This window comes from Cupressus sempervirens, chromosome 3 (assembly GCF_028749045.1).
Source record: "Cupressus sempervirens isolate cs-2001-9-10 chromosome 3, ASM2874904v1, whole genome shotgun sequence".
In the NCBI taxonomy this organism is placed as follows: Eukaryota; Viridiplantae; Streptophyta; class Pinopsida; order Cupressales; family Cupressaceae; genus Cupressus; species Cupressus sempervirens.
The window spans coordinates 554,882,934-554,910,422 of record NC_143120.1 but is presented as its reverse complement, the minus strand read 5'-3'; the positions used below and the strand labels follow the sequence as shown (position 1 = coordinate 554,910,422).

Below are 27,489 nucleotides of genomic sequence, written 5' to 3'. Positions count from 1 at the left end.
CCTGCTCTTCCCAGAAGTAGAAGAACATACAATCGGTGGAGCTATTTGTAAAGTGGATTGGAAACTTGTCATCTTATCAAGATTGGGTGTACTAGAGATAACCTTTAGTTTTATTATTTAGTAATTAGGGAAACATGTTCGAAATCCATTTTTCATGAGCATGTTGAACACATTGAGGTTAGTTGACTCTACATCTGCGAACAATTTTCTGTAGTCTCTATTATAGAATGTTGAACTCCAATATTGTTTGACTCAAGCAAGTGTAGATATTTTTGCATATGTTTTGCCACCGTACAATTTGAAACTATTCAGAGGATCTCTTGTTCTTTATAGTATGATGTAATAATTCTAATTATTTTTGAGTGTCGTTCTACAGTGGCAGCAGGGTGCAAAGTCTCGTGTGATGACTATGTACATGAAAACCAACAGACTGCATACATATTTAAAGTAGAAAACTAGAAATACTAAGATAAAATTTCCTAAGTATATCATCTATGTTAATGCCTACAAATGAAACTACAAAAAAAAGAAAAAATGTGCATATAATAGTTATTACGGCTTTCAAAGTAAAAAGAAAACAAAGGAGTTATTGTCATGTTCCCCACCTCGTACTAATATCCTGTCCAAACACTTAGCCTATTTTGAAGGTCTTAATAGGCTAAGGTGAATCTGCTGGGGACTTGGAGCTGGTCGACATGTCACTGCCAACTCATGAGAATTTGTCTATTGTGCAATTGGCAGGCAGCTTTTGTAAAGACTCCAAGTAGGCTCCGACAGAATTACCAGTGTCAAAGACCGACAGAATTACCAGTGTCAAAGAACAAGTTCTTGTGTTTCTTGATTATATTTATATTTCAGTAGATATAATGAGTACAAGGCAAATATTGACTCTAGCAATTCACTCCATAATTACTTTGTAAATGTATTAAGAAAGGGTAAACAAAATCTCATAAATGTTTAAGGACTGAATTTCCAGAATTAGACAATAGAGGAACTTGATTTCTTCCGTAGCACATCACCTTGCTTATGCCGATTGAGAGGAGAAGCCATGCTAAATGATAGATGCAGTTCCTTAACGCAACATCACCATGAAAATTCCTAACGCCAGCCAAGGAAGTGAACAGCCCGACTGATATCAACGCTATATGTATGTTATACTGAAACATCATTTCATCAAGTTCTATATGTATAATGACATTTGGTTCACCTGGTGTAATAATCAAGGAGGGCAGAACATAGTCTATTGCAGATTGGACAGGGTATACTGTGAATCTTCTTTTTTCTCGTTTCAGATTGAAGAGGGTCATTCTCCAATAATTGTGTCACCTGCTGCGATGTTGGATCATTCTCCTATTTCTGCAAGGATTCTGATAAATAAGGATGAAAATGTTAACTGTAAGAGTAATAGATGTAAAGTATTTAAGTTAAATACCTCATTACTCAAGGATCCTGATAATAAAGAGGCTATTAGAATGGTGACATTCTTGTCAAAAATGTGTAATCAATCTTTAAAGCCAGTTAAACAATGGTGCCAACCAATGGAATCCTGGAATTTTTTTTTATCAGATTATTGGGAAAAAAGTGGCCAAGGATAGAAATGAAGAAGAGAATGACCTTCAAATCAAATTAAATGAAGCAGAATTCGTCATCCAGAATAAACCAGATGACCCATTTCTTCTGAATGACTTGGTTTATATTAAGCACCAATTAGGTTTTCTTCATAGATATAAGATCCAAGGGCAAAGGATTTGGGCAAAAATGAATTGGCTAAGAGAGGGAGATATAGGATCGAGATTATTTTTTGACATTATTAGGGCTAAGCAAAGGGCAAAAAAGATAGAAGATATTCAGGTGGAGGGTGGTAGAACAAATGATCCAAAAGTTATTAAGGAGGCTTTTTTCAGTTTCTACTCTGAATTGTTCTCTTAAGAATTTGGTCAAGATCAACATAAAGAGTTGAAAGAATGCTTGAAGATGTTCCCTAAGAAGGTTTCTGAAAGTGAACGTGATAAGGTTAATAGAAGAATCTCTTTAGAGGAGATTCAAGATGCTATCAAAGCTATGGCTAATGACAAATCTCCAGGACTGGATGGGCTGACTGTTGAATTTTATAAAGATAATATAGAATGGATTGGGGAAGAGCTATTGCTATTTTATAATGATGCCTTTGAATTTGGTTCTTTGGGCAGTAGTGTGAATGGAGGGGTCATTAAGTTGCTCCCTAAAGTTGGGGATAGATCGCTAGTTAAGAATTGGAGGCTCATCACCCTGCTTAATTTGTCATATAAAATTATTGCTAAAATGTTGGCAAGAAGAATTGCAAAGATTACAAAAAATATTGTTTCAGTCACTCAAACTGGTTTTATAAAGGGAAGATATATTTTGGAGAACCTTCTCACTAGTTGGGAAGCTATGAATTGGGCTAAGGCTAGTGGGCAGGATGTGGCTATGATCCTTCTTGATTTTGAGAAGGCTTACGACAGAGTTGAGTGGCCTTTTGTCATTGGAATGTTGAAAGCTTTTGGCTTTCCCTCTTACTTTTGCAAATGGATTGAAATTCTGTTTCAGGATTCATTTACTGTTGTTGAGGTGAATGGGGAATTTTCAAACCCTATTATCCTATAGAGGTCTATCAGACAAGGTTGTCCTATTGCACGCTCCTTAATTGTGATTATTGCTGATGCTTTTTTAACATACTAAGGGATTCTTCCTTAGGGCATCCTTTTAAGGGTATCACCCTCCCTAATGCAGAGGAATTGATCAATGCTCAGTTCGCGGATGACACTGCTTTTTATTTGGAACTATCTGAACAAAACTTTTCTGTGACTTTCAATAGACTTAATTTTTTTTGCATTGTTTCTAGAGCCAAAGTGGCCCCCCACAAATCATCCATTATGGGATGGAAAGAGGTACCTCCTAGCTGGTTAACAAAGATGGGTTGGAAATGGATTGGGCCTAAAACTATTACTAGATATTTGGGTATTCCATTTTCTCTGGAACCTTCCTTTGCTGATATGTGGGAGTGGATTTTCAACAAGATTAATAGAAAACATATTAGACGGCAGATCCACTCCCTTTCATTGGCTGGGAGAGATTAGGATGTGCAGAAGATCCTTTCTTCCCATCATGTTTATTTTGCTTCAACTTGGTTGTTTACTAAATCTTATTTTGGTATGCTTGAAAAAATTATCAGAGGCTTTTTGTGGTTGGATGGCATGGGATCCAAGAAGAGACATTGTGTTAAATGGGAGTGGTGTTGCCTCCCCAAACAGTTGGGGGGATTGGGGATTAAAGATATTAGAATTCAAGGTATTGCTCTTGTAGCTAAATTGATATTCAAAGCTTTTTGGGGGAATGAACCTTGGAAGGTTCTTGTGAGAAACAATGTTGAACGGTCTGTAATTAAAAAAGGTAAACACTGGGCTAACATTCCGTTTTGGGATATTATCATGGGAGACTTTAAGATGAAGATGTTTGGCCTAAAGTGTTTACCTCCCTGTGGTCTGCATGGTCACAAGTGAGGGAGTTCATCTCCTATAGGAATGCCACTAGGTGACCTCCTAATTATATTGTTGTTGACAGATCAATCTGGTAGGTCTGTATTTGAATAATAAACCTCTTGCTCTTACTTAGAGTTGCTCTGCAAAAAATGAAATGAGAAAGGTATTTCTCTGATCAATGATTTAATGGTGAATAATAGGCTTGGGTCATGGGATAAGATAACCAGTAAGTTTGATATCCCCAAATCTCAAAGGAAGACCTATACTCTTCTATCCACAGTGATATGCAAGGAGGAAATTGGAAAAATCATGGATAGTGATACTTTTATCAGAAATATAAAATGAAATTATGGCACTGTTATTGACAACACTTCTGGTAAACAAATTTATGGAATGTTTAAAATTGATCACTCTGTGTTATAACGTTTAGTTAATTGTAGGGGTTTAGATTGTCCTTTCTCAAACTGGCTTTTTTTCTTTGATTATTTTTGGAAGGGTTCCTGTGAACCTAAGGTTATTCATTTTAGATGGTGGTTGTTGATTAAGAAGCTTGTTGTTGAGTTAGTGATATCGTCCATTAATGTTGAGCCTGTGAGATGCAATTTGTGTAATAAACTTGAAAGTTTCGAGCATGTTTTTTTGGATTGTATTTATGTAACTAAAGTTTGGGCCATTTTCTTCGTTTCTCCAATTGATTGGAAGAATATTACTGGTTTCTCTTGGTGTGACATTTTGGCTAGTTACGTGAGATCTTTTGACTTATCTTTTAACAGATTCTGGTTTGCTCTTACTGGTGAAGTACTATGGTTTCTTTGGAAGGAAAGGAACAAGGAGATATTCCAAAATGTCAAAAGGTGCCCTATTGAGTTTAATCTTAAACTCATACATTTTTACATCATGTCACAAGTATCCTTCTGCTTGGAGATTCCAAAGTCTAGATTCATGAAGCTGATGCATGATGGAGTTCTGCAAATCTACAAAGATGAAGTCAAGGCAACGTAGTACATTGAGAAATATCAAAGTTTTCTTACACAAACAAAAATTGATGAGCTTAGCAGTCTTATGGAAAAATGTCATTTGGATACTAATAAGGGGCCAAATACATGTCTTGTATCTGCAACAGCACCTGTTGGTACTACTATTCAGCCAGAGCATGGTCATCATAAATTCTAGTTTTACTTCTTTTCTTGTTAATGTCGAGCTTTTTGAATCCAATGCTGTTTTTGATGCTCATGTAAATAACAATATGTGCAGTCCCTTCTTGGTTATTGTCCTTTGATAGTTAAAACACCTCCCTCCATTTTTGTATAGTAATGAGGGTTGGCTGATTTTCAGGTTGAAAGATATCCATATTGTCGATTAAACTTTTTCAATATAAAAAAATTCCACATTAAGCTCTCAATAACCAAATTTTAATATTTTACGAATTTAACTTCAGGATTCTTAATTTCCGAAAAGGGGACATTACATTTTGCTACTTGTATTAATTTAATATCTTAAAATACTGCAAAGAATGAGTGGATCTTTAATTGTGGTGTATCAAAACTCTTGACACGATACTTTTATGTAAGTATATTGATATTAACAAAAGCAATTGTGCTTCTAACATTTAGGAGGAAGTAACATGTTCTGTATTTGAGAGGGTGCTGGCTCATTTTGTTAAAAAAGTGGACAAAATTTTAATGTCTGTCATGTGACTAGTTTTAGTGTTCAGTTTTTAGCACAGAAAATTACTCAATCAAGGGAATACAGTTTTGGCATGGAAAACATGCGATTATAACCAAAATGCTGCAAAGATATTAACCAAAATAGGACACATGTCGGATGTGGTTGACGATAGCTAGACACTTATAAATTTGTCATGGTTTCTTCTCCTAGGTTTTCATGCTCATCTTTTGCCTATTGGCGAGGACGATATATCAGGGCATGTTAATATCTAAGGTTGCCAATTGATAACAAAGATTGCAATTTCCCACTATCTCACCTTTTCCTCTCCTAAGCATAATGTATACAATAGTTTTTTCTACAAAAGTCCAGCTATACATCTTAGGCAAAGTGAGTGATGAGGAATTCGTTACTACCACTTTCAAGATGCACAAGTCAAGCAGTGGAGAAATTTAATTTCAAATATAAAGCAATGGGAACATTATAATTCCTTAGGTTTGATAGTGGAACAATTATGTTACTATCAAGAACTCTATTAAATAAGTTAGCTTAAAATGTGAGTGCATATTTCCATTTTATTGTCAACAAAATGGGTTAAGTGAGTAATCAGGCAATAAAAGATAAGAATATATGTATGCTCTGCTTACTTGTACTAATGATTTTTTTGAAACTCCGTTGGGTCATTCATGAAGTCTAGAAGCCAATTATTTGTGAAATTTAATAATAGGGTTTCTTGAAAAAGAAACTTATTTTTTTGGGTGATTTTGGGGACAGGGGCAGCAAACAGGGATGGCTATATATATAGGGAAATTTTAAAATATACACTGAAAATTGCAAATATACATGTCATTCATATGAAACTAAGCACAAAGTATGTCATTTAAACATTATAGAACCTTAACATACACCATTTGAATGCCATCTAGGAAATAATAACCGCTCTCAGTACTTAATTTTCAAGATGCATATCAATATGTGAACAAAAATATTTAAATATAAGTTTAGCAGTGAACAATATCATAAAAATTTGGAAATCTATATATGCCCAAAGGCTACAGGGCTGTCATAAAATTTCATCATGTTCAAGTTCAACATAGAAAACAAAATATAGAAAAATGAAGTAGACTGCTGCTCAAGCTCTTGGAAGCAAAAAAACGCCTCTTCTTGCTAAAAGAAAACCCTAGCCAGCTGCAACACATTCCAACTTCACAGGCAAATCCAAACAAATGACAAAACAACCACAATGTGATCTTTTTTGACCTTTTAGGGCATTTGGAGATGCAGAGCCCACTGGACGACCAAGTAGGGACATACAAAATAAAGCTTTTTGTTTTAAATTTCTTTTAAGCTTCACAAAAAAAGGGGACGGCCAGTACGGTTAAGGGACTTCTTGATGTCCCCTTTCTGTACTGTCGTTTCCCTTTTCTTTCCCAGAAGTCCCTGAGTTTCAGAGACATCCCTTGGTGATTTGCAAATTTTGGGGACATCCCCGGGACATTCCTTACCTATCTCCCCGTCCCTGGGATGTCCCCATCTTGGAAACATGGGTTTTTTGGCCGGGGATGTGTCCCCGGGGAACATAGTTTTTTTCTCAATTGATAATGGAACAAAATTTGGAATTAAAAAACTTTAATTAAGTAAATGTGACTTCATAATTCATTGTAAATGTCAACACAATGGGGTGGTAAAGCTGAAGAATTGGACTATGATTAGATGAATAGTCATATGCTTCACTCTTGAAATCTGAAGTAGAATTTTGGGGTTACGCATTTTAGAATTCAGTTGTACAGTTTACCTTTTGAATTGGATAGTTATATACGTTGTTTCATATCCTATAGAATTTTGAAGTGGAGGAAATCCTATTGTTGCCTATTTGAGGAGTTGATTTTATGTATTTGCTCATATCCCATATGCAAGGTAAAAGAAACTAGGGTACTATAGCGATAAAGGCTATTTGTTGGGATATGGTTGTAAGTTACTATGTTGCATGTATATAAATTATAAGATCTAGAATCTCAAAAATTCATCATTTATTGAGGGGCCTACATTGCTGAGATCCAATTGCTAGTTGAGAAGCCATCTTTTATGGATCTCACCTTGCCAACAAATTAAATAAAAAATTAAGTTGCTTGTCATTCTACCCACTTTTGAGGTAGGTAAGAGCCGAAGTGCATGTAAAGCACTAAAAGCATGAGAAACAAAAGAATTCCCATGGTGTGCGATTGGGTCATGATGTACATGTTGATGGCCCTACGTTCCTCTATTCTACAATGGAGTATTTTTGACAGTTTGCTTCATGCAGCATCTCTTGAAAAAGGTTTGTTGATCCAGGCTGACCTTGCTTATGACAACAACTTGGACATCATATAGGCATCCTCCCTAGAAAGAGATGCTTCTGGTCTGCCAATTTCTTCGAATCATATCAGTTAATTTGCCTGTTCTAGTTTTAGGTTCAGCAGTTTGCCAATTTATTTCCTCGTATTTAGTATGCTGTATTACATATAATTTGTACAGAATGTGTTCTGTGTTTTAACTATTTAGTGACTTAGAAATCACTTCTAAAAAGTGTTCAGGCTAATTTTTGAGCTTCTTTCCTTTTGGTTTGTTGGTTGGGAAGGGGTAGGCTCACCTATGGTTTTGCCTGGTTGCTTGAGCCGACCAGTATAGATTTCAGTGAACCCAAAGGCTTGGGTAGATACTTGGCTGATAACTAACAATATCTACATCTAGGGTGAACTTGTCCAGGCATTAAATGCATTCTGAGTGAAGCCTGCAACGATGCATATAAACATTCATAATTGATATTTTCTGTATTTGAGGTTATTTAAAATTGGTACTATAGACTGTTAATTTGTAAGGTCAATTTGATGTCAAGCTATGTTTGTGAATCAAGTTTGAATTTTACAGTTCCCAAATATAATTATTGTTCTTGAAGTACTAACATCAGAAATGTAAATTTTAAAAATCTAGATATCTTTTGAGAGCGATAATATAGATTATGTTGCAGTTTTTTTGTGCTTTATCATAAGGCTGAGATGAACAAGACATTGAACTTATACCATCTTGTGTTGCCTTCTAGTAACTACATCTCTAAGAATTTTTGGACAAGTGTCTATTGCAATATCAATAGGTTTCATCAATACAATGCTATAAACAGTTCTTTGTAATAAGGAGATGGAGAATAGTGTTCCAGAGTTTTGATCTTTTAAAAGCTCCTCATTCCCAAATATTTTTGTTATATTTTATTGGTTGGTGCCATGTTATCTGATATTCTTTTCTTCTGACCCATCTATATATTTAGGATAGGTAAAGAACTATGTGATTGAATTTTATTTTTCAGACAATACAAGCTAATCTTATTTTATTCTAGTTTTAATCTTCCTATACATTTTTGACAATTTGACGACTAGAAACTATTTAAAAATAAAAATTGACTTGTAGATTTTCTTAATTGCTTGCTGTTGTTGGTTTTATATGCTTGTGTCTTGCATTCCTTGGGTTTTACTTGACATATTGTAGAAGACTAAATTCATTATTCTTTGTACACTGTAGGCGTTAACATTGAAATTTCTGGACCTTGATAGCTCTCTGGTTGTTCGGACTGCTCGATGTTATGGATTCTTAGAGAGGACTCTGGAGTATGCTTACAATATGATTTTTGTAACCCTTTAGTAATTCTTTTATGATTCTCTGATTCACTTATCTTTGCTGCATGGCTAATTATGATATTCCATCAACTGTACATCATTAAGTGCAATTTTGAATTGGTGCTTTGCAGGGTTGACACTGTTAAAATTGTTTGCAATTTGATAAACAATACTGCGTGCGTCAGTAATGGATCCAAACTTGTAGCACTGTGCACCACCATCCTATGCAAGTTTTTTGATTGGTAAACCAAACTTATGTCCTTCCAGATTAAATTGTACATTCATTTTGATAGAAGCAAACAATATTTTTCTGCATGCATAATCAGCTATCTTGCCATGCTCTACTTGTCACTGAGATAATATGATAATAGCACACTCAAAAAGCTAGTTAATTAAGTTGTTATATTGGGACATACTGGATATGTTTTCACCACTAAGCATACTATTGTTAAGTGACCATCCATATGGATCTATAGATTTATCTACAAAAATAATTTTAAAATAAAATGTGAAATGCTAATTGCAAATTAAATGACCTTCCTATTCATGATTTACTTGTTAGCTATAGTGGGTCCCATCTAATTAATGGGATAAATATTAACAAGTGATATAAGAATATCATGTTTAACATCTTTCATATCCATTTGCAAGAGATAATGTGGATACAACTAATGAGGGTAAATTATGATTTTCTTTGAAAGATGTGTAGTATATGCTGTAAGAAAAGGAACTGCTAATGTTCATGAACTAAAACATAATTGCAAGGTTCAAATACACTTAAGGCCTAGTAACGATCTCAGCTTGTTTATCTAAATAATATAATTTTGCCATCTTACAAAGTAAATCAGATTTTTTTTTGTTTTATACAAAAAATAAAGCATGCTTGAAATTTTGTTGTAATGTCCATTTTTATACAATTTAGACACTACTTGCAATTCACAATTATAACAAGCTGCTGATAACAAAATGCTAATAGATGATGCTTAGTTCCCAATGCATATGCTCTTTTCAATTGATAATGACTGATAATGGTACGAATATTAATTCCAATTGCATATGCTGTTGTATGATGATAATAATTGCATAACAATATATCAGTATAAGATGGCTGTGTCTGATATTGCAAATAAATCTATGCTCAAGAAGATGGTAATGCTATCCCTGATATGCAATGGGTCACATGCAAATATGCAGGCTGTCAGGGTACAATAACAATGTTGTTTATTGTAGTGCATCGATATCGATATGCTCCACACAATTGAAGCCGTCTATAGTATATCTTTATGTGAATATGCTTAAGATATGATGCTGTCTCTGATATGGCTGATAGAGACTTGCAATAATGGTTGCCGAAGGCAATACAATTCTCTAAACATAGCAATCCACGAAGGGATATAATTTATATTATATTCTGAATTCAATAATGGTGTCTTTGCAAATGATACGTTCTCCATTAAAAATGCATGATGCATGGAAGAGGCACGAGTGAATAGCCATCTCTCATCACCATAACAATAATAATGAAGTGTCGCCAGTTTTCACTGTAATGATTATAGCGGCTAACATTTATTACAGATTACCTTATTAGTCATGCTTTACTAATGAAATGTTAAGACAAGTGCAATTGTAATGAGAATGTGCTATGTGTGGGTGCAATTGATCATGATAATATAATGCATGTGATTACATGCAATTATGATGTAATTCTATATGCATGGACAATGCTATGAATGATATGGCATGATTATGTAGCTGTGAATTTGAAGCCATGAATAAGGAGGTCATGGTGGAGGGTCTATGACAATCACCCCCCCCCCCCCCCCCCCCCCCCCCTTTTAAAGTTTACCTTCCCACTAACAACTTAAGATTTGGATGCTGGAGAATTTGGTCATTCTCCCATTTAGCATCCTCATCTAACAAATCTTGCCATTTTATGAGATATTCCTTGACATCGGTTTCTCAATTTGCTCTCTCAACTAACAGCGATTTTTTCATGTTTGAGGATCAATTTCTCATTGTCATTAAGGGGTGGAATTGTAGGTGAGGTTCTATCACAATGTTCTATTGCATTTTTGAGGCAGGAGACATGAAATATGTTATGTATTTTACTACCCTTAGGTAGGTCTAAGACATGCAACTTCTCCAATTTCTTAGTAGTTACCTTTCTAATAATTATGGCAATCATTTATCACAGGTTACCTTTCTAATCATGCTTTAGTTATGATGTTAAGACAAATGTGGTTGGTATGAGACTATGCTAAGTGCGGATGCAATGCGATTATGATAACATGATGCAGTGCGATTATGATAATAGGAGGCAGTGCGATTATTATGTAATTCTATGTGAAGGGCATGATTATGTGGCTGTGAATGTGAAGCTGTGAATAAGGAGGGTATGGTGGAGGCTCGATGATGTTTATACTTGTAAAACTAAACTACTAAAACTCTTTGACTATTAATACAGTCAGCTGCAGTAGAAAAGAAGAGGAAATCTCATGCTAGGAAAATGAGAATATAATGTTTGATGCACTATTTCAAGACAGTGTCAAGTTATATGGAATGTAGTATGGAGAGGACCTTGCATAAAGGATTATTGGTTAGCTTGTCATTATTTAGGCTTGTTAGTGTGAAATATGCCATGTAGGATATAATGCAAAATCTTTACAGTAACAAATGTTGCAGCTTCTAACTAATTCAAGACTGATGTATCAACTTAACAAAGCAAGCTTCAGATTATTGCCCCCCAATGTAAATGTCAGATTCCTCCAATTGTGAATTCGTTTTTGATTCACATGCACAATTCTGCAATAAAGATGTCTGATTGTTTGGAACAGAAAGCTTATATATTTTGATGTATCTATAGGGCACAAGAGTTCATGCTGTTCAACTTTTTTCTTGTGGTCACTCCTTTACCACATACATCGTTATGGCGTCCGACTCTTCAGTCAATCTGTAATGATGGGGCTTAGACTCATGTTAACTTAACTATCAATAGGCTTGTTGCTGTGTTGGACACCTAACAAGATCTTGCTGGTCATGGTTTTATCAGAACTATCTTGTAGGCCTGTAGATGATTGCTATCCTTTACCTCTGCTAGATCTTGTGTCTCCATGAAGTAGTAAGAGCTAGGTGATGCTGTGTATGGGTATCAGTAGGTGATTGATACTACGAAACTTTCCTGTAGTGTTGTCTTCAATGTGTCAGATCTGTGCAATTGCCTTGTTCAGATCCATGAATAAGGCAGTGCTGAGTGGAATGACGGGTTTCATCCTGCCTGTATTGGAAATCCTCATAGTTGTTTAAAAGTTATTACTTGCATTTTTTCAATGCTTTCAACAAATAATCTCATCAATGCCCTCACCTACAACAAATATTTTTATACTAAACTCTTCTAAGTTTGGCTCAAGAAAAAACTGCAACAACTTGGTAAGGTTGGCCTATGCAAATTGTTGAATGATATTTATTCATCTCATTTCAATTTTAAATTTATCTGAATTCTATGTATTTGTTTCAAAAAACACATTAGCAAATCAAGGGAATGGCATCCTTCTAGCTAGGGATGCAATATTCTACTTGTCGTGGATGTTTCTTGTCTTTAAGCAACTTAAGATTTGGATCCACACTTTCCCAAATTACATCAACTACATCTTTGTCGGAGACTATCTCTATATGCCCCTTTTGTCCTTTTCCCAAACACCAACGACTTGGTTACCATGATTCTCTGAATGTGAAGAATAGCCTTTTTGTTTGTAGCTCATTTTTGGACAGTTGCACTTGAGTTAGCTTAGGAGGCATTTCTTGTTAGAGATAGAGCCCAAAAAATTAAGATGATAAACATCAATAAAGAAACCATAAAAGAGATACAATCAACACCAAAAGATATCCTGAAAAACCCTTCTACAAAGAAGGGAAAAACCCAGCCACACAAGAAAATATCATTTTATTGACCATAAAATATTCAAGTGTGTACAATGCCTTACGGTTGTTGCGATAGATAGATAGAGAGAGAGAGAGAGAGAGAGAGAGAGAGAGAGAGAGAGAGTCTTCACATTCCAACTGAAGGTCTCTACAATTTCCAAAACATAACTCTTTATTTTAAAATACAACTCTTCGTATTTCAATGCTTCAACTCATGTTGTATGACACATCATTATATTTAATATTACATTTTATTGTAAAAGTCATTTTAAGTTGAAGGGGACCATAACTGTATTAATGCTCAGAGATAAAGATCTTTACTGTAGCTACAAACTCCAACACTCCATCTTAGCGAGAGAGAGATCTTTAGCTAAACAGATATATAAGGCTGCAACCAAAATGTCAATAATAAAATATAATCACATAGATCCTATAAAATTCATGGAATCTCTCAATATGACACTAAGAGAACAATTTACTCATTGTTAATAATTATGGAATCACTCAACCTAATAGACCTATAACAATTACTCATAATCATTGGATCACTCAACATGATAGATGGAATTATTATTCATAACTAATAATCATGGTATCACTCAACATGAAAAACCCTAAAAAAAAAAACAATTGAACTTTCTGTAAAGTTCTGCAAATTCTGAGTCTTGAATCAGACTTATAATTCAGTTCTGAGTTTGGCTGAGAATGATCTTCTTAATATTATCAATATTAAGTTTGTTGTTGAAGGTTTATCTTGAATGTAGATTGAATGTTCTATTTCCAAACTAATAATATATAATATAGCAGACTTATTGATTGTTGGAAGTGAGATGCTTATAGGAGCAGACTGTTGTGAATTGTGTGTCCTCTAATCTGCATCCACAACCTAATATATACCTTTCTAGAAGGTGTGTCCCTTAAGGGACATAACCCTTCACTTGACATTTAATTATACCTCTTCCTAAGTCGGTGATTTCAAGAGACTTAGTTTAGGATTTAATTAACTAAACATTAGTTTAGCGAAACACAAACAAAGACATCCCTATGAAAGTTGGCGACACCTGTAGGATATGCAAGTATAAATCTTAGATGCCAATCTTAAGATATATCAACACTAAGAGAGGTACGGTCTGTACTGTCAGACTTGTAGGATTATTTAGGTTAGAATCTTAACACTCCCTCTTAACCTGATAATCCTATAGAGAGATTTATATCTGGCTATCGTCAATACAAATAAGTAAGCAAGTATTAATACTCTATATCTGTCTATCTCTTATGTGGTATCATAGAACACATGTTACAAAGTCATATTATTTCAACCTGTGATATGACAAATCACTAATACTAGTGATATTATACAGGATAAATCTGAAGAGTAATCTCTTCATTTATCCAAGTTATGATTTCATAGAAATTGGTATCATAACATGATCCTGAGTTTTAAGATCTACTAGAATACAGGATAAACTTGGAGAATACCAAGATACTTTCTTTATCCAATTTGTGACCCATGAACATAACAATGTCAACATCACAATATGATCTTGAACTCGTCTAGATCTTACAGTAGATCTCTATTGTGTAGCACATTATCTAAGAGATCGTCACCTCTCATAATGTTTCATACGAGTATTTATTATTTTCTGAGATCGTCACCTCTTAAAATAATGAATACAAGTGAATACAAATGGTGGAGCCCATAATAGTCAATAGCTTGACAAAATAAAATTATTTTATTAATAATCAAAAGAGTACAAATGGATTACAACTCAACCATACCAAGTCTCCTCCTGAAATGTTCTATCTGTACTCTAGATAGAGGTTTGGTGTGTATGTCTGCTGTCTGATCTGCAATACAAATGTATTCCAATTTTACAGAATTCCTATCTACCATATCTCTCACATAATGGTAAGGAATTTCATTATGCTTGGATCTGTCATGGAAAACTGAATTCACCGAGAGCTTGATGGAACTCTGATTATCACAATGAATAATCGTAGGATTCATGGCTTGCCCAAATAATCCTACAAGTAACTTCCTCAGCCATACCACTTCTCGAGAGGCCATTGTTGGTGCAATGTAGTTTGCTTCTGTGGAGCTCTGAGCTATTGAGGACTGTTTTCTACATATCCATGAAATCATTGCTGATCCTAAACTGAAACAACATCCTGAAGTGCTTTTCCTGTCTTTAACACTTCTACCCCAATCTGAATCGGTGAATCCATGCAAATCTAAAGGAACTTTCTCATATTTGAGTCCATAATTAAGAGTGCCTTGTAAGTATCTCATAATGTGTTTAACAACTAGGTGAATCTCCTTAGGTTCACACAAACTGACTTAAGGCATGAGCAACATAGAAAATATTAGGTCTTGTATTTACTAGGTACATACGTGACCCAATCATCTGTCGGTAGAGAGTAGAATCTATTGGAGGTGATTCTGTAGCTGCTTTTTTAAGTTTATGCAAATTGGTCTCCATTGGAGAAGACATAGACTTGCAATTCCACATTCCAAATTTCTTCAAGATATCTGAAGTGTGCTTTCCTTGATTCAGTATGATACTATCAGAATTTTGTTGTACTTCCAATCCTAGGAAGTAATGGAGAAGCCCCAAGTCTTTCATCTCGAATTCTCTAGTTAGATCTTTCTTGCACTAATCTAGAAGATGATCATCACCTGTGATTAATAAATCATCAACATACAATATCAGTACAACCATACCATCTCTATCTCTTTTATAATATGAGTTTGGATTGGCTTCATTCTTAGAGAATCCTAAGCCAGTGAGATATTTGTCAATCCTCTCGTAACAGACCCTGGGAGCCTGTTTAAGCCCATAAAGAGCTTTCTTGAGTCTGCAAACAAAGGCATTAGGATAATGGGTTTCAAATCCTTCTGTTTGCTCTAGATAGACTTCTTCTGAAATCTTTCCATTGAGAAATGCTGTCTTTACATCCATCTGATGTACCTTCCATCCCTTAGATGCAACAATTCCTAAGACAGCTCGAACGATACTATATCTGGCAACAGGAGCAAAGGTTTCTTCATAATCAATCCCTTCTTTCCGAGAAAAACCTCTGGCTATAAATCTGGCTTTATATTTCTCAATACTCCCATCAACAACATGCTTTATTTTGAATATCCATTCGGAAGAAACAACAGATTTTCCTTTTGGCCTTGGAACTATTTCCCAAACATCATTTTTCATTATTGATTGCTATTCTTCTGTCATAACTTCTTTCCAAGCTGGATGTTTAATAGCATCAGAAGGATTGGTTGGCTCTGTTTTGGATAAATCAATCATATTTGCTGTATGACTAGAGAATCTTTTAGGTCTTTTACTTTTTTTGACTGATCCTGAAGGTGCAGCAAAGTCTTGAGTTGCTTCAACTATTTTTATGGGCCAAAGTGGTCTTTTCTTTGAACTTTCCTCAAGGCTTATATTTTCATCTTCGACCTCTTCTAAGTTCTCCCTCTGAGATTCAGATTCACTAATTCTTTCAGAACTTGATAAAGGAGAGGGTTCATTAGAACTTATTGCTCTTTTGAATGCAAGATCTTCCTCAAAGATTACATCTCTGCTAAGTTCAATAGTTTTCTGTCCAAGTATGAAAATTCTATGTGCTTTAGAAGTTTCACTATACCCTACAAAGATACCTTTCCTCCTAGATGGTTCTAATTTGGTTCTCTTTTCTTTTGGAACATGAATGTATACAGGACATCCAAAAATTCTGAGATGACTTATATTGGGTTTTACTTTAGTAAATACTTCTTTAGGGGTTTTATCTTTAAGATAGGAGTGAGGGCTTCTATTTTGAATATATACAACAGTACAAGAGGCTTCTGCCCAAATATAGTATTCTAGATTTTGGTCAAAAATCATAGCCCTAACAGCTTCTATAATTGTCCTATTCTTTCTTTTAGCTACCCCGTTTTGTTCTGGGTTATAAGGAACAGTGTACTCCCTCTTGATCCCTAATTCTTTACAAAACCTTCTAAATAAGTCTGAGGTATAGTCTCCTCCATTATTTGTTCTAAGGGTTTTAATTTCATGTCCTGAAAAATTTTCAGTTAATGCTTTGAATTCTTTAAATCTTTGTAGGATTTCTTCTGATTCCTTGCATTAAAAAAAAAAAATCCATATTTTCCTAGAGAAGTCATCTATGAACAAGATATAATACTAGAATACTCCAAGAGAGGGAACAAACATAGGTCCACATAAATCTGAATGAATTAACTCGAGTACATTATTTGTTTTCCTAGTACTATCATGAAAGGGACTTCTAGTACTTTTACCCAGAGCACACCCTTTACAAATACTAGGGTGATCTTTATTTAATTTAGGTAATTCGGTAACCATTTTTTCCATAGTTGATAAGGTTTTAAAGTTTAGTTGCCCTAATTTTCTATGCCATATTTTGTTTGAATCTTCTACTTTGTGAACTAGGGCTTGAATGGATCTATTGGGTTCTATATTCAGTTCATACAAATATCCCTTTCTATGACCAATTACTTTAGCTTTCTTGATGGAAGAGTTCTTAGCCCAAGTTAATACTTTTTCATCCACAAATGCAACATTGTGTCCATCATCTTCTAATGTTGTAATTGAGATTAGGTTTCTTTTAATCCCCGGTACATAGAGTACATCTTTAAGAAGAAGAGTATTTCCTGTCTTTAGTTTCAAAGTGCAGCTACCAATTCCTTCAACTGAGTGTGCAGAGTTATCACCAATAGTAACTTCACCGTTAACTTTCTCTGATAAGGAATCTAGAGTTTCTTTGTATCCCGTTATATGTCTGGAAGATCCACTATCAATTACCCATGCCTTATTTGAGATTTCATTTGATAGAGAGGAATACAAATCATGATTTTCAGGGTCATATGTCTCTTCTTCTCTAATTACATTTGTACAATTTGCTTGTTGTTTGAAATTTTCCAGACAATTAGATCTATAGTGTCCAAATTTTTCACATTTGAAACACTTTTAGATAGGTCTTTCTTGGGCTTTCCATTCTTCCGATTTCCCTTTTTCTTCTTGAAGTGCTTTTTCTTGCCTTTATAAGAGTTGGCATTAAGAACGTGAAGTTCTTCATCTTCTACTTTTGGTTTTCCTCCCTTCTTTAGTTTTCTTGACTCTTCTTGAAGATAATCATTCTTGAGTCTATTAAAGTCCGAACGCATATCGCTAGCACTTATTCCTTGTCTGAATGTTTCCCATGATTCTGGCAATCCATCTATGGCCATGAGTGTTAGTTCGGTGTCATTAATGATGGTTCCTACGCTTGATAAATCATCTCTAATGCCAGCAACTCTTAGGAAATAAGAGTTTATCAATTCTTCTTTCTTTATTTGGATGTGATTCAGTTGTCTTTGTAATGCAAGGACCCTAGTTGCATTGTTTACTTCAAATGCATTTTGTAATGCATTCATCATATCGTAGGCAGTTTGGTGTTTCGTAAGCATAGGTACGATATCATTCTTAACTCCATCCAAGATGATTTGAATGACTTTTCTATTTCCATTGGTGCATATGGATTTGTGAGGTTCAACTGGTGGCTATTTAGATGCTCCATCAACAAATTGTCTAACATTGTTTTCTTTAAGAATCATCAAGATTCTGGATTTCCATGCTTCAAAGTGTTCCTTTCCATTGAGTCTATCTTCAGGCCTGATTGTATATGCCATTGGAAATGGAAGACAACTACTGAATATATAAAAGATCTGATTATTGAAAAATTTGCAGAGCCCTAGATTTGATAACTGAGCTCTGATACCATTTAAAGTTCTACAAATTCTGAGTCTTGAATCAGACTTATAATTCAGTTCTGAGTTTGGCTGAGAATGATCTTCTTAATATTATCAATATTAAGTTTGTTGTTGAAGGTTTATCTTGAATGTAGATTCAATGTTCTATTTTCAAACTGATAATATATAATATAGTAGACTTATTGATTGCTGGAAGTGAGATGCTTATAGGAGCAGACTGTTGTGACTTGGGTGTCCTCTAATCTGCATCCACAACCTAATATATACCTTGCTAGAGGGTGTGTCCCTTATGGGACATAACCCTTCACTTGACATTTAATTATACCTCTTCCTAAGTCAGTGATTTTAAGAGACTTAGTTTAGGATTTAATTAACATAACATTAGTTTAGCCAAACACAAACAAAGACATCGCTATGAAAGTCGGCGACACCTGTAGGATATGCAAGTATAAATCTTAGATGCCAATCTTAAGATATATCAACACTAAGAGAGGTACGGTCTGTACTATCAGACCTGTAGGATTATTTAGGTTAGAATCTTAACACTTTCATCATGGACTCAGTCAATGTGATGCTTTCATGGAATCTCTCAACATGACAAACTTGCAAAAAATAACAATCACTTTTCATCACAGACTCACTCAACACGATGTTGTTGTGGAATCTCTCAACATGACAAGTTAGTAAGGTTTACAACCAACTTTTTATCACAGGCTCTCTCAATGTGATACAGTCATGGACTCTCTCAACATGAATTCCAACTCCCATCATAGAATCTCTCTATGTGATGATATCATGGTCTCTCTCTACATGATGTTTAGTATGAATCTCTCATAAGTGGAAGAGTTATCAGGTTGACCTTATGATTATCATTGATTTCACATGAAATAGAACTCATAATCAACATAGAAAATCATAGTCGAGACTTGTTTCCAACAAGAGTCCCAAATTCTACAATACCACAAGTATTAAAAGCATGTATAAAAAACAGGAATATTATAAAGACCCCCTCTCAAACAAGATCAACTCCCTTTGAAGCTGAACATTTTCTTTTGAATCACAAGCTCCCTCCTCATGTCATGATTCTTGTTGCATCCTTTTCCTACAGCTAAGAAGGATAAACCTAATATTAACCCATTATATAAAAATGCATGTACTAGTTCATGATCAAAATTCAATAATATGAAAATTCAACGTTTGATTCTATATGATTCCTTCCTTGAGATTGTTAACACTTAACAATCAGTCATGGAATGTCCTTCTCAATTATATTTTAATTATATATACACTATGATGGAAGAATTGTCATTGATGTCAAAAGGTTTCATAGGCTCATCAATGTCAAAGGGAGATGAAGTCAAAACCATGACACAAAGTCATGGATCAATGAAAAAACTACAATGAGCAGCTTAACGTGCCATACCATTGATTATGAGTTGACTATAATAAAAAACAAAGTTAAATAGATGAGAGCCAACAATGACCATTTGAGAGGAGATTGAGGATGAAATGATACCAAACAAAAAGCTATATATAATAATAAGGAAGTTATAAATTGATATAATATTTAAAGAAGAGATAAAACTAGATGGGGAGGTTCTTGCATGCTTGCTAGCCCAATCTTTTAAGTGCCAAGATATTGATGGGACATTGCATTGTTTGATTTAAAAAAATAGATTTAGAGGAGATTGTAATGTCCCTTATTAGGACATATTTAATTTACTTGATAACTCTCAACTAAAATTTGTATTCCACTTTCTTTGGTTTCAATAAATTCTTTGTTCGTATATTTTACATCTCATTCCATGCTTCATCATTGGTATTCCTTTCTATATCTTTTTTGTTTCTTACTGTTTTCTTCCTTTCATAAAGGTCATTTAATTGAATTATACATTAAAAATATCTCTGACTGACTAAGTTCCTGATGTGATATTTTTAACTAATTCCTCCTCCATGTCCAATGAAAGTAATTATATTATTCTTATAACTCTCATAAAAGTATAAATACACTTATACATTTCCTTTATGTATTTACTAAATCGCTGGTGCTAGTTATAATCTGAGTTTATGAGACTCCTTTCTTATAATTAACAATGGTTTTCATATCATTTATACTTTATGGCCACCACCTTTTCTAATAGCTCTCTATAATAGTTGATCCATAGCCCATAAATTGAATTGTTCTTGTAAATGCCCAGATGATTTTAGACTAATAATAGTGTATACCAAACTTCTATATTTATTATTTTAACACCAATTTGCTGACTGGGATTGATTTTAAGTTTTGTTTGGATGCTAAATTGATTACGAGTCTCTTGTTCGATGTTTTTTTTTCTTCCTTTTATATTGTTATTACTGACCTGGAGTTCAACCGATAAATGTCTAAAATGTTGAACAGATTCCTTTCCATCACACCTCTGATTTGTTCCTCTTCAATAAATATGAGTTCCCTGCTAGGAATGAGTTCGTCTACCATTGTGTTGCCTCTTTTTATTATTTTCTATTCAGTGGTGCAACTAATATTACTGGTTGAAGTTCCTTATGTCCCGTTCAAGTATTTCTCCTCCAAGTAAATGAGGCTCTGATGATTCTATCACTGAATCGATAATTACTAGTATATACGATTTTTATATCCTCTAGAGTTGATCTTCTAGATGTGACTTTCTATGTGCCAGTTTCAATATATATGTGGTATTGATGTTTCCAACTTCCCATCTCAACTGTTGGCGGTTGAAAGAGTGTTGGTTATGTTCGTCCCTCTTGACCAAGGCTGCTGCAGTGTATGCTTGGAGATGAGGCTGACACTGGGGAACTGGGTAGAGATGGATATCCTACCACACTTTATTCTTTCTCTGCTTGTTATCTCTGATTCTTTAGCTGTCAATACCAATGCGTACAGTGTTCGTCAGTCTTCTTTTCCTCCGGAAACAATAATGGTCTCCCTCGACTTACTTTCCTATTTATTTATTAATTTCCATGCCCCCATAAACTCCGTACCTTATCCTCCTTTATACTTGTGTTGGATGGAAGAGGTACGACCTTTCACAGGTATTCATCCATTAAATTGTATGTTAACTATATGATTGTTTATACTTATCATTTAGATATAAATTATTTTACATCATTATTGATATATTTTATTATATATTTATATTGTAGATTTCCAAATTAATGATATTTATAATACTGATCATATTTGAAATATTATGTAATGTATTATATATTATTTATATAATATATTATTTCATTATAATATTACTTTAATCCTTTATTTATTATAAATATTATTGATTTTATTTGTAATTATATATTTTCTTATTATTTAATCATTTAATTATATATATAATTCTTATAATTGTTAAATTCAATCTCAGAAATGGGGACATTACAGAGATTCAACATCAGAAACACAAATAAAGAAAATTGATATTGTAAGTAGAGAATACAATCCTCTCAAACAGTGCTGGGACTCTGCAACATAAAAGGAAAGGAGCTTACGTAGGAGGGAGAATATAAAAAGAAAGAGGAACTGAAGATTTGTCTGATAAAACAGCTCATAAAGTAGAGGTGAATTAATAACTGATCATTACACATCATTGCATACCTTTGAATGAACAGTATAAGCACAGTCAGCAAGTATAGACAAATACAGTGAGCAGTCAACAGATATGAAGTATGCACAATTGATGGCAATATAAACAAAGGTTGTATGTCTGTCTAAAGCATATGCTTGTGACCAAGAAATTAAAACATAAAATATTTGATGCCCTTGTGAATGAAGATTTTGGAATGGTATTTATTGCAACCTTTATAAGATTATGTGCGAACACCGTGATTACCAGTTATGTGTGAATACCATGTGCCGTCAAAGAACATGGAGCAATACATACTCAGACAAAGTGAAAGTACGGAAGTTTCAAAGCTAATAGTGTCAGCGATAAGAGGATATTGTCCACCTAAGGTATTGTGGAGAAAATAAGGAATAGAGTGTAGGAAGTTTAATATGTGCCACATAAAGCCTCAGTTTTCAAAGTCTATGAGCCTGATACACATAACGTGCAAAACATTTATAGAGAGCCTTCAACTTTATGCATTCAGGATGTTGATTAACACCCAAATTATTACCATGTGTATGTGAGGACTGTCTTAACAATCAAACAATTTGTTTCATATTTAATATCAGACAAATATAGTGATATTGGAGTTTCCATGTGAAGCCTGTTGCCGGAGCCAATGCAGAAATAGAAGAAGACCATGTTCTGTCACAATTTATGAAACATATGGGAGTAATTGTTCATGAACAAAACAGCGATGACTTAATAAGAGTCAAAGGTAACAGCGATAAATACATTCATTTTCGTACAGGAATGCTACAAGTAGTCATTGGGAGATGTTTTCCAGAAGTTTGAAAAATCACTCATATACAGTAATAAATGATTGATGTTTACGAGCAGTCAACAGGCAACAACGGTACAGTGGATATAATTCTATCAGAAAATACCCTGTGATAAAGTTTCTGGATTGACTTGAATGAGAACCATGTGAGAAGAAGTCATAGTAAGCACAGGCCACATCCAAAGATACCAGCCACATCACCTTGAAGATGTGTGGTCAGCAATTAAAGAGGGCAACTATAGTGAAAGTATTGTTTTATAATGATCTTTGTGTATTCAGTTTTTACAAATAATTGAGGAAGGAGAATTGACTATTATCAAATATTAATTAAACTAAAAGGTTCTATTATAATCGAGATATAGTGTTATTTGTTTTAAAAGAAGATATGACCTTTCATTTTGAAAAGTCACATTCTCTGGTGAATAAGAGATATGAGTATAGAATGGATTATTAACCAAAATGTGTTAGAAGGTGTAGAAGTGTGAAATGCAAACATAGAAAGGGAAGAAGAGAAGTCAGTGGTGAAGTAAAAGAAAAGAAGTTAAAAGTAATGAAACTATATATTAGATTTTCAATCTAATTTGTATATATTTAATGAGAGGTGAAGAAGAGTGATGATTAGAAAAATAGTGTGGAAATACATGTGTAAAGAAAATAGAGTCTAGATGAGGAGAGGGGCAGAACAGTGAAGAACAAAGATAGTGTAAACATTAAGAAAGATTGCAGCTAATAAAGAGGATAAAAGTGGATATATTCAGATGTTTTGGTGGAAAATTTTGTAATCAAACTAAAAGAGTACCGTGGAAGAATATTACAGAGTTGCGAAGACTATAATAAGATTGTGTTTTTAGATTGGTGGAAGAGATATAACAGATTTGGTGAAGAGACTTGTAAAGATATTCATCATTAGTTGCGTAAGCAACATTGGCAAGGTGGAAAAGAAGTTTTGTGCAGTAGGTTGGTGCTCACGAAGAGAGAAGCGGGAGTTGGTGCTTGCAGTAGGTTGGTGCCTGCGAAGTGGGAGTTGGAGCTTCCAATGAGTCGATGCTCATAAACATAATGGTTGGAGCCTCTAGTAGGTCATAGCCTACAAATCTTTGTAAAAGACCAAGTTTATATATAAAGCAATTATTTGTCATGGTTTTCTCTCACATTGGGTTTCCATGTAAATCTTGTGTTGTTGTGTTCATGTGATAATTTTTCATTTCAGCATTTGAAGTTAATTGTTTGGATAAAAGTTTTTAAATTGGCAGATTTGTTATTATACTAGTTCACCCCCCTCTCAGTATAATCGTGTGCTCTTCACATTGCCCAATATATACTGAATACAAGATACCATTCTTCACTTATGATGCCATATACCACAGAATAAAAACACATGATGATCACATAGTTAATGTCAATAAAGAATGTCTGCCGGGAAACATGAGCAATTGCACACTATCTTCAAACCAGAATAATACACAAACGAACACCCTTGCAACACACAAATGTGCAGCCTAATGAATCAAATCATTGCCTCAATCCTAATAGACCTACAGATAAAGACTTTCAATTGCCGTTTGGAATGAGTGGACATCAGTTACTACAGTGAGCCGTTACATACAAGGTGCCGTTACCAATATGAATGGACTCATACATAAATATGAACTGATGGTGCTAAGAACTATACCAACGATGATCTGAGAGAATGTATTGAATAACATTATGAAACTGACGGGGGAAGAAAGAGAACCACCATTGCACATCCATAAATGACACTTTGAAGAACAAATAAATGCCATTAAAGACTGCCCCAGCAAGGCTGGATGAGCATCCACGATGCCACATCATCACTAGAAACATACACACGTAGCCACAAAAATGTAGTCCATGAATGCAATAAAGAGTTCACATAAAGAAAGCTTCTCTCAGTCATAGAGAGTAACTGAAAATAAAATAGTCAGACATCTGTTACCTTAAAAAATGGTCGATGAAAGGAACAGAGATGATGACAGTAATTTCAGAGTAGCAAATCGAACAAGAGAATAATATAGGCACTAGATGAAAATTGGAACTCTGATCTTCCAATTGACTCGATACCCGGTACTCATACCAGCGAAACCACAAGAGAATTTGGAGTGGAAAACGTTATGACCCCTGGCTGGAGATTCTCACTGGCAGCAACATAACATATAGGTTTATATTTCCCACCTTCTAACACCCTTTCTCTCAGCTTGACTTTACAAGGTGGAAGACGTGTTTGGGCATCAAAGACTTCATGACATTTTGAGCTGATAACAAAAGAAAACAAGATTATAATGAACTGCAAACAGACTCCATCATGAATAAAATGATTGAGGTGACCATGACAGTTTAGATCATCACAAATTCACAGTTTTTAGCTTGCAAGCAACATTGATACTTGAGCATACAGGGACAAAAATTGACAGAGATCAAAACTGACGTTCTACTGAAGCCACGAGACTTGCCAGGAAGGAAAGGAAACATGATCTAAAATTGAGAAAAGAATGATGCCTAGATGACATAAATGCCAGAAAAAAATAACAAAGGAGCCAAATTGAAATAATAGAACAACACCTAGAAAATTTGAAAAACAAACTTTCAGCTTAAAAAGACGTCACCAATAGAGAGACCCACAATCAAAAATACTGAACAGATGGAATCCTCATACATAGAACCAAATAATTGCTTGAATCACACAGATCTAATAAATACAGCCGAAAAATAAATTGAAACCTTCAATAGCGATCAAGTCAGATTAAAAACAGTATATAGAATAGCCAACTGCATTACGAGCAACAAAGGCCATCATAATAAAAAATCCTAAATTAAAAGATATTGTATTACTGATATCAAAGCCATGCTCTGATACCATGTTAGAGATAGAGCCCAGAAAATTGAGATGATAAACAACAATATAGAAACCGTAAAGGAGATACAATCAACACCAGAAGATATCCTGGAAAATCCCTTTGAATGAAGGGAAAAATCCAGCCACACAACAAAATATCATTTTATTGATCATAAAATGTTCAAGCATGTGTAATGCCTTTCGCTTGTTATGGTATATATAACATGAAGAGAGACTCTTCACATTCCGACCGAAGGTCTCTACAATTTCCAAAACATAACTCTTTATTCTTAAATACAAGTCTTCATATTTCAATGCCTCAACACATGTTGTATGACACTTTTGATTATATTTAATATTACATTTTATTGTAAATGTCCTTTCCAGCTGAAGGTGACCATAATGGTATTAATGCCCAGAGATAAAGATCTCTATCACAGCTACAAACTCCAACAGCCCTTTGTGAGGTAGCATGGTCCTCTGAAAAGTTTGCTTTGATAGCTTATGAGATGTTTGCTTGCAACTTAATCTGTCCCTAGTCACTGAGGCTTCAAAATTTAGAGTTCTTTTCATGGCCTCTTGCAATGAGCTCAGATTGAACGCCCTTACCAAATCTTTAAGAGTTTCAGCTAGGCTTTCCACAAAGAACTGTACTGCTTTTCTTTGACACATTGGAAATCATTACCACAAGTCTATGGATTTCTGAAACATAATCTTCCACCTAACTTCTTGCTTTAGCCTTGCTAACTCCCTAAAATGAGTCTCTGGATCCTTTCTACTGACTCTTTCTGTCAATCTTTGGCTGAAGTCTTCCAAGGTGGTAATGGGATCATATCTTTGGGTCAGCATGCCATGATACCATATTCGTGAGCTATTCTCTTGAGATGTAAGGTGGCAAATTTGATAGGCTCTTCTTCAAGCATTGGGTTGAATGAGAAATGTGTCTAATTTCTGCAAATAAATCCTTGCTGATAAATTACCAACAACATCAAAAGTAGGTGTAGTGACATATTTGAAATGGTCCTGAATGTCTTCCCGCTCTATGAACCGTCTATTTTTATGCCCAGTTGTTTACTCATCTCATGGAAGTCCTTGGAAGTCAATACTATTGCATATGACAGGGCTTAAGGCATAAGGTGCATCATGTGATCTTTTCATTTATTCCTCCGAATGAGAGTATAGTATTTAGGGGGTAAACATAGAGTCAAGCATATTATTGAAGTCGAGCATATCATGTAGGAGGTGAACACAGAGTCAAGTATGAGGAAGGAGTAGGTTCTAATGTTTGACTTGTGCAAAATGATGGAGTCAAGCAAGTAATGAGCTGTGCAGGTTGTTGAGATGAGTATGTTATTTCAAGCATGTTATTGAACCATACAGGAGACAGTTGTCCAGCTTTTTTGAATGTCATTTTTGAAACTGTGTGTGGTGTTAATAAAGGAGGCAAGAGCAGACGTTTGTATACAAGAAGATCAGTGCAGAGATGATGTAAATTTTGTGGAAGACATATAATCATTTTCATTGCAGAACTGAAGTAGGATTCGTTGCAAATTTTGGAGGAGGTTATGGTGTCAAGCATGTGTAATGGAGTCAAATGTTTATGAGTTTGGTGGTCTTCTTCAACATGCTGGTTAAAAGTGTTCAAGAATTGTTTTTGTATCTCAATGCTTTGAAGTTAATGCAAAAATTGAGTTTGGTGATTCAGGTGAAAGAAATTGATGATTTGAGGAGGGTTGGTTTACT

The 27,489-nt window shown here is 34.6% G+C and overlaps 1 protein-coding gene across 2 annotated transcripts in view; it reads left to right on the top strand.

Moving 5' to 3' along the window:
- LOC149567622 (nucleoporin (DUF3414)) overlaps positions 1-27,489 on the top strand; it is a 337,999-nt gene that overhangs the window by 102,062 nt on the left and 208,448 nt on the right. For both annotated transcript variants that reach the window (XM_089820876.1, XM_089820877.1), the window contains exons 15-16: positions 8,718-8,803; positions 8,944-9,054. In XM_089820876.1, the coding sequence (XP_089677002.1) occupies positions 8,718-8,803; positions 8,944-9,054 (197 nt within the window). The remainder of the gene's footprint in view (positions 1-8,717; positions 8,804-8,943; positions 9,055-27,489) is intronic.